Genomic DNA, 9,310 nt, shown 5'->3' with positions numbered 1-9,310 from the left:
GGGGGGGGGCAGTGTTTTCGACGGCGAAAGGCGACAAGGGCCTGCCTCCCTGAGCGGCGAGGCGCTCGCCTTTTTGAATTGAGGCGGCAATTAATACCAAAAATTTAAACTATTTAATTGCATATATAAATATCCAAAATTTCAATAGCAACAACATTCATTAGCAAATATTTCAATTAAAAAACTAATAGTAGATATTAAAAGTCTAAAACTTGAATGACTCAATAATTCATAAGACAATTGATAGGCAATACTCCAATGTCCTTTTTGTTACCATCATACGCCATTGAATTCACTATTTATGGACAAACAAATATTATATTAATTAGTATAAAACTAAATTGAGTAGGGAAGAAATAAATATAGAAGGATTGAATTTTTTTAAAAAAAAAATATAGGCAGAAATAGAAAGGCAGTCAGTTCAGTAGCTAATAAATTGTAAAAGAAAAACAGATCCCTGCGCCACTGCTTGAAATAACATAGTAGAGAAGAAGAGAAGAACAAAAGAAGAAGAGAACAGCTGAAGAAGGGAAAAGAAAGAAGAAGAATGTAGAGAGAATCGCAACTCGCGACGCAAAGGTCTGAGTAGCAGCGAAGGTCTCGTCCTCTCAAAGGCTAGAGAGTCGTGATTGGAAGAGGAGAAGAGATAGCGCAGGTCGCAATAGAGAGAAGAGGATCCCAGGTTTGCAAAAACACCAAAAAACCCTAATTTTGCCTTTTAATTATTAAATCTGACCTTTTTAAAAACAAAAAGGCGACGCATGGCACCCCGCCTTGCCATGTCGCCTCTCACCTTTCTGAAATTGCATCGCCATGCCTATAATAGGCGACGAGGCCTCACCTCGCCTTTGGCGACATGGTGAGCGCCTTTCATAACACGGGGGGAGAGGGTGTTAAGTGTATTGTCACCTATTGACAAGTGTAATTGAATGTCTCACCTTTAGATTATAACTATAGCAATATTTAAATCATTCCATATTCTCCTACTAGTTCTAGATAATTCTTGGTTTGGGACAGTGTTTTGGACGGCAAAAGGCGACAAGGGCCACGAGGCGAGGCGAGGCGCTCGCCTTTTTGAATTAAGGCGCCAAGTAATACCAAAAATTAAAAATTTTAATTGCATATATAAATATCCAAAATCTTAATAGCAATAACATATATTAGCAAACATTTCAATTCAAAAACTAATAGTAGATATTAAAAGTCAAGAACTTGAATGAACTAATAATTCAAAATACTATATTAATTAGTATAAAACTAAATTAAGTAGGGAAGAAATAATTATAGAAGAATTAAATTATTACTTTTTTTAAAAAAATATAGGCAGTGAGCAGCAGAGCAGTACAACATAACAGAAGAACAGAACACTCAGTTCACACTTCACCACCAGTCTACCACTAAAAATAGAGGTCTGAAAAATAGAGCAGCATAGTCGTACTGCTGAAAAACAGAGACGAAGAAGAAGAAAAGGGAAGGACTAGAAGAGAAGAGATTCGCGTTAAGTCTCCAGGGGTCGTACCTGAACAGCAGTCGCGTAAGTCATACCTGAGCAACAACGTCGCGATTTGCAAAGGCCACGTAAGTCTCTAGGGGTCGCGACTTGCGAAATCTGAGAAGAGAAGCAACAGTCGCGACGCCTAATCTAAGGTGAGTTTGAAAAAATACCCCAAAAAAAACCTAATTTTGGCTTTTAATTATTAAATCAGACTTTTTTTAAAAAAAAAAAAAAAGGCGACGCCTATTGCATCACCATGCCAGTCGCCTTTTGATCGTCATGGCATGCCTTTTAGAGGTCGCCTTGCCTCGCTGGAAATAGGCGGCGACGCCTCGCCTCGCCTTGTCTCCAAAGGCGAAAGGCGCTCGCCTTTAATAACACTGGTTTGGGGAAAAACAAAAAACTTAGATCACACAAGGTGGCAAAAATAACCATAATAGGAAAAATGTTAAATTCTTACCTCAAGCATCAATATCTTAAGCTATAGTAGTAATACACAAATTCCCATTTCTAAATCATCCATGTTTAAGTGTTTCACTTCTATGAAATCCACAGAATAGTTTCAGTGGACTCCATGATGAAGTAAAATTTACTTCAGAAATGTTGCCCAAATTCCCATTTCTAANNCGACGCCTATTGCATCACCACGCTAGTCGCCTTTTGATCACCATGGCACGCCTTTTAGAGGTCGCCTCGCCTCGCTGGAAATAGGCGGCGACACCTCACCTCGCCTTGTCTCCAAAGGCGAAAGGCGCTCACCTTTAATAACACTGGTTTGGGAAAAAACAAAGAACTTAGATCACACAAGGTGGCAAAAATAACCATAATAGGAAAAATGTTAATTTCTTACCTCAAGCATCAATATCTTAAGCTATAGTAGTAATACACAAATTCCCATTTCTAAATCATCCATGTTTAAGTGTTTCACTTCTATGAAATCCACAGAATAGTTTCAGTGGACTCCATGATGAAGTAAAATTTACTTCAGAAATGTTGCCCAAATTCCCATTTCTAAATCCCTTTTGTTTTCATTTTTTTCAGCGTTTGTTTTTAATTGCTTTAGTGCTTTTCTTTGAGAAGGAATTGGCAGAGGTGTTACCTGATAAAATATCATTCAAGTTCTTCAAAGTTGCTTACATCATACCACTAGAATAGCCCATTTGCCAACTTCTTTATTCCTCTACTCTAAAACAAAAAATCAGATGGCAATATTCCCCATTTGACGATCATCACAAATTTGAAGCTTGAAGCCTTGAACGAAGTTACACATGAATTAAGTCATTAGTCTTGTAATAACTGAGGAAAGAACAATTTTAGAGGGGTTGAAAAGGGAGCTAGATGAGTTGGCTTTGGCCCAAGAGATTAGTTTGAAACAAAACTCGAGGGTGATAATGGTTGGAGGAGGGGGACTCCAATACAAAACATTTCCATAGGGTAGTAATTGCTAATAGGAGAAGGATTTTCATAGAGTCAGTGGAGGTGAATGGGGGGTGCATGTGGAGGAGGAAGAAGTAGAAGGGGCAATTGTAGATTTTTACAAGCGTTTGTTCGAGGTAGCAGATTGGGGGCCTAAATTGGGGGGTTTAGGGTTCAGTCATATTGGCAGGGAGGAGAGTGAATGACTAGAGAGGGCAATTCAGGAGGAAGAGTTGAAGAGGGCAGTGGAGGGTTGTGCCAGTAACAAAGCTCTCGCACCTGATGTCTCTACGGATTTTTTCAAGCACTGCTGGAATATGGTCAGATCTGATTTGATGGATACAGTTGTTGACTTCCAGGAAAGTGGGAAGCAGAGATTGGAGAACTAGAGATGTCATTATGCCTTTTGGGTGTGGTTTGTGGAGGAACATAATGAAGGGATGGGATGATTTAGCGAAAATATCTCATTCAAGGTTGGAATGGAAGGAGAGAATTTCCGGGGACGTAGGTGGGGTGGAGATAACTCACTGAAAGATGATCTTCAGAATTTGTTTAGAATGTCATGTCAAGGAGAACTGAAGGTCCAAGAAATTAGGTGGGCATATGGTGGAGATATTTTTTGGGATCTAAGATTTAGAAGGAATTTCGACAAATGAGAGGTGGCTTAGTTCCCAAGATTTCTGGCCCCTCTACATAGGCAAGTCACTCCGGTAGATAACCCCGAATGCTCTATGGTGGAGTTTGGGGAATAATGGAGTTTTCTCTCTTAAATATATCTATGAGAAACATCTAATTATGGAGGAGGACGTGTTTCCATGTGATGCAATATGGGTATTGTAGGTGCCAAGGAAGGTGTGCTTCTTCTCTTGGCTAGCAGCTAGAGGGTGATTTTGACAGAGGAAAATCTTAGAAAGCGGAAGGTTGTGTGTGTCAATCGGTATTACATGTACAAGGAGGGCTTGAAGAAGTGGATCATCTTCTCCTACCGTGCTTTTTTACCATGAGGTCATGGTGGGACATATTACGATGGTTTGGAATCTTCTTGGGCAATGCCAAAAAACTGTGAAAGAATTGATGTTTTGTTGGAGAAGTTGTAGGGCATGGAATATGGTTCCTCTTGCGTGGGTTGTTTGGAGAGGGAGAAAAAAGAGAGCTTTTGAAGAGGTAGTATAGAGTTTTACACAGTTGAGGAGTAGCCTCCGGTCACTTATTTTCTTTTGGTGAACCCATAAAGCTCCATGGTGTATAAAAGAATGGGTGAATTTTGTAAAGAATCATGTATTGTAGATTCTTTACTTTTTGGTATACCCCTTGTATACGGCCAGCTCTTTGGCCATGTTTATGAATGAAATACATTTACCTTCTCAAAACTAAAACATCTCTCTTTTTTCTGTTTCTTCATCATGTAGCTCATTAGTTGATACCCGACACTAGTATACCCGAATGAAGCTTATGCCTCAAAATTCAAATGCATTTAAGCTCAAAAAGAACAAATCTGTAGCAAGGAGCATATTATTTGCCTATCTTTGCTCTGCCAATACCAATTAAGCAGATCAAGATGCTCCAATTTTCTAATTGATTGTTAGCATCAAGATGCTTCTTAACATTTATTTTAGAAAGATTAACCATATTATCAAATAACCAGACAAAGACGTGCACAAAAGTTTCAATCTATTATTTTTATAATGATGTGAAAATGCTACATAATGAGTACACTTTCCCCTACTTTACTGCAGATGGCCTTACCAGGCCCAAACGTTCATGTATTTATGACAGAAGAACAACAGTATGAATTTCTCAAACTGTTGGCCAAGGTGATCAGTAAAGATTATGAATTTGGAAGTACATTCCAAGAGGAAAGCTGGGGTATCGTAACTAACCAGATGCAGAGAATGAATCCACACCTTTCAGTTGCTCATCTGAAGGCAAAACTAAGAATTTTCACGAGAAAATACTGGTTATTTTCAACTTTGTTGGCCAGACGAGGAGTCCAATGGGATAGAAGGACTAACTCAATGACGTATGCCCGTCCAGGGGTGTGGATATCATATTCCTTGGTAAGGGTTGCTTTCTGCTTCATTACTTTTTCTTTTTTTTTGAAACTGGTAACTTTGCCTATTTATGTTAGAATCTGAATCTTACAAGAGTTGTAGTAACTTCATATTTACAAAGTACTACCTACATCTATGATTCTATGATCCTATGTCTATAAGGAGTCTAAAACATCAATAATAGACAGAGATCATTTAAAAGCAACTGATTACACCAAAAACACAGTAGCAAGATGCAATTGAGCTTAATATGTTGCATATTGTTCTCTACGCTCTCAAAACACCTAGAATTCCTCTCCTTCCATATTGTCCACCAAATGCTTGTAGGGACTATACTCCACTTGCCTCTATTCTTGGCCAACAACCTACCTTGTTCCCAGCTTGTTATGGCCTCTGTTTTTCCCAGGCATGCTCCATGCTATTCCTCTAAGGTTCAAAAACATTCTCCATAGTTGTCCTGTGATTCTACAATGTAGGAATAGATGATTTACAGTCTCTGCCTGCTCCCCGCACAAGAAGAACCTGGGGATTAAAATTATCCTTTTTTTCATTGGGTTCTCTTGGGTAAGCAATGCCTCATTTGCCAGAAGCCACACAAAGCATGCCACTTTATATGGTATTTTGGTTTTCCAAATGTTCTTCCATGGCCAACTGCTCGGCTGCTAGTTGTGGTTCATTTTCCTATACGCTTTGCTCACTTTGTATGTGCCTTTCTCATTTCCCTTCCACCATAGTTCATCTTCATCTACTCCCAATCCACTAAATAGCTCAATCTTGTTGATAAAATCTGTCATTCTTGGTATCTTCACTTTTTTGGTGTAAACAACTCTACATAGAAGATGTAGATCAAATTATAGAATTAATAGGGAGCTTGTAATTTCGCTTAGGGCTGTAAATTTTGAAGGTGGCCAGCATGTCCTTAATGCTGAAGAATACAACTTTACCAATGTTCAAAAAAAAAAAAAAAAAATCTGTCATTCTTGGTATTTCCCAATCATTGAATTGCCTTCTAAAATTGAATCTCCATCCCTCAATTGTTCATAATTCCACTATGGTTCTTTGTTGGTATAGTACTAATGAGTAGATATCTAGAAATAGCCTTTCTAAGTTGCCTTCTCCATGCCATTCATCTGTCTAGAACCTAGTTTTAGCCCCATGGCTCACCTTGATCTTGAAGAAGCACTTCAGCTCATTCCAGAGATCTCTGATGGATCTCCATAAGGAGTTGTAATTTCCTTCGCCATCCATTTGTCTTCCTCCCCATACTTAGCTACTCTAACTCTCCCCCACAGTGTCTCTTTTTCATTGGCATACTTCCATAGCCATTTCCTTATGAGTGCCTTACTTTGAGTATTCAGATTCTTTATCCCCAAACCCCCAAACTTCTTGTCAATTAGCAAAAAATCTCATTTGACCAAGTGGTAGCTTATCCTATCCTTATTTCCTTGCCACAAAAACTTCTTCCGGATTCTGTCTAGCCTACTAATGACTGTGTACCCCCTAGTGATAAGTACTGTCTTTTCCACCTTGCCAGTTTCTTCTCACATTTTTCAACCACATTGTTCCAGATTTCCTTAGACTTTGATTTTGCTCCTAAAGGCATACCCAAGTACACGGTTGGCAGGATCCACCTAACTAAGAATAACCAAATCAACGTCAACATTCATCAACAATGAAATGCTTTTTAAAAAAAAATTATTTCTCAAGGAGGATATACCGTACTTGGCAATTATAGTAAAGGAACTACTGATCACAAACAATTTTTTCAAAACTCAAGGGAGCACTAACTTCATGTCTGCTATTAACTATTTTCCTTGTTTAACAATAAGGATAGAAAGACTTTTAAGTGTTTCAGTCCACTTCAACTCACCAATTTTATGTGCCAATTTTTTTTGCAGGAGTATCCAAAGGGATACCCATTCCGTTACGAAGGCATTCAGCCAAGGCTTTTTGATGCCATGCGTGACGTCTTTGAAGCGGGAGTTGCAATAGATTGATGAGCAATGTTACACAAGTTTCTTCTTAAGCTGAAAGGTGTTATATAGTCATGTGAAACTGTCTGCCAGAGTTACATCCTTAATCATATTCAGTCCAGTCTAAACACTATTTTTTGTTACTTCACCATCGGAGTTTATGCAAACTACAGACAGAGGTGGACCCTCATGTTAATGTGAGGGCACATGCACCCGCTAACTTTGGAAAAAATAATATATAATATATATATATATATATATATGCACACACACCTTGAGATATGACATATTATATTAGGCATCTTAAAATACTAAAGTTGATAGAGTGCACTAGTTTAAATGGCGCGTGTTTCTGATCTCCTAGGTGAGGGACTGGGTTCAAATCCCATTTATAGTTTATTTTGTTTCTTTATTCGTTTTTATCTGAGAAGTTTAAAAGTATTGAATAAAAGAAGGGGGCTGACTAGTTTTAAACTTGTGACTTCATGGTGCAAATTGAAGTTCAAAACCTTCACTCTCCAAAGAAAACTTCATGTAGAAGACTCATTTAATTTATATCTATACGTTAGTACATTAGTTTTCTATGCTTAATAAAGTTTTCTATGTTTAATAAAGTTAATCAGTATTGGGTGGCATATTTTAACTAACGTGCATTAGTCTTTGATGGTGTACCCGTCGTCTTCAAATATTGGGTTCGCCTCTGACCGCAGAGATTACACCATTTTTCTTTTGATTAGTTTCTTGATTCAATTGCTTAACGGATAAATAAATTAACAAATTACAGCATTCAAATTTCAAAGGTGTGGCCTATAAGTCAATTAAGTAGGCCAGATCAAGTTAGCATGTGTTAGTGGGAGGTAGCAAGTACCCGGACACCACATTACTAAAAAAAGGGCCAAATGTATTACTCCCTCCGTCCCAATTTAAGAGTCTTTAGTTTGACTGGTCACGAAGTCTAGGAAATAAAGGGAGACTTTTGAATCTTGTGGCTTTAAACTAAATATGTGTGTAGTCTTTTAAATCTTATGATCTTAAGCTTGCCGTGTAGAATGCTAAAATTGGAATAACTTACTAAATAGAGAAAAAGGCACTCTTTTCAAGACATACCAAAAAGAAAGGTAAGACACTTAAATTGGGATGAGGGAGTATTACTTGTCTTTTGACACGCTTTGATGGTATATCCGCCTAGCAGTAGGATAACATCAACCAAATTTGACAATTTGGCTCCAAAAGATTACCACATAAGTTGAACACATATTTACTTAATCCATTGCCTCCGAATCAAACCAGGTAATACATTTGCCAAAGCAGTTATGTATTCTAAACCTATTGACTCTAAATGCTCGATTCACCTCGATTTCTTAAGCTCAATGCTGATGTATATGATGGATATAGAAACTAGGCTGGATTGTAACTTTTAAATATAACAAGCAATCAATTTGATGCTGGATTTATATACAAATTACCTTATCAAAAAAAAATGCTCAATTCACCTCGGGTAACCTACACCAAAGGTCCAATACATCTAACAAATTTTGGCCCAAAAAAAAAGTGACATACAGTACTTAATTTGTCGTGTTTCGCTTCTTGTAAATCAAACTGTATGGACTTTGACCTAACATTTTAAGGTACATATTTCCATCATACTAATATGATTTTTTTAAAAAAATTGCGACAATAGAATTGATCGAATTAGTTATATTGAATAGGAATTCCACCGGTAAATTCATCTATACAAATATGATAACAGTATAAAAAAAATAAGATATTTACCGGCGTAATTGAGTGTGTATGATAAGCCGTTGCATCCACGAGCTTTAACACCGAGCTTAAGGAAAGGACGCTGCCGTTGCTGAAGGAGATTGCTAATTCGAGCAGCGGCGGCGTCCGTAATAGTTATTGCTTGCCGCCGGACTGAATTTCCGATTCTCTCCGCCGCCTTTGCCAGCACCGGAGACACCATCGATCCGTTTTGCAGGTTCTTCACTAACGCAAATGTATCCTGTTATTCCTCTTTTGAAAAAATTGGGGGCTGTAAATATAATTACCTGAAATTTCTGGGGTGTTTACGCAAAAAATAAATAAAATTATTAACGATGTTAATATAAAGAAGTAAATATTAAAAATAAACGAAAATGTACAATGGAGGTTGTTCAAACGGTAAGCACTTTATTTCCACCTTCAATTGTAAGATTGTGCATTTGAGTCATCTGAGCAAAATGATGGGAGTTTTTAAGGAGATTTAGGGTCCGTTTGGTCATGCGATATGGTATCATGATATGATATCATAATATGGAATTATGAGATGAAACTAAAGTTTTGTTTGGACATGCGATATGAAATTTTTGTGTTGTATATTTTTTCATAAACATAAG

The 9,310-nt window shown here is 37.7% G+C and overlaps 1 protein-coding gene and 1 long non-coding RNA gene across 2 annotated transcripts in view; both read right to left on the bottom strand.

Moving 5' to 3' along the window:
• LOC125870602 (iron-sulfur assembly protein IscA-like 1, mitochondrial) overlaps positions 1-8,993 on the bottom strand; it is a 15,921-nt gene extending 6,928 nt beyond the window's left edge. Inside the window, exon 1 of the mRNA XM_049551070.1 lies at positions 8,709-8,993. Coding sequence (XP_049407027.1) covers positions 8,709-8,898 — 190 coding nt within the window. The 5' untranslated portion in view covers positions 8,899-8,993. The remainder of the gene's footprint in view (positions 1-8,708) is intronic.
• On the bottom strand, positions 1,721-3,272 carry LOC125870604 (uncharacterized). Its single transcript, XR_007446918.1, has 2 exons — positions 2,255-3,272; positions 1,721-1,864 (listed from the first exon to the last, which is right to left on the bottom strand). It is a non-coding gene; the product is annotated as an uncharacterized LOC125870604 (long non-coding RNA).
• Positions 8,994-9,310: the final 317 nt, after the last annotated feature.

This window comes from Solanum stenotomum, chromosome 7, assembly GCF_019186545.1.
Source record: "Solanum stenotomum isolate F172 chromosome 7, ASM1918654v1, whole genome shotgun sequence".
Lineage (NCBI taxonomy): Eukaryota > Viridiplantae > Streptophyta > Magnoliopsida > Solanales > Solanaceae > Solanum > Solanum stenotomum.
Note: the sequence above shows the minus strand (reverse complement) of the source record. Positions and strands in the feature narration are given on the sequence as shown.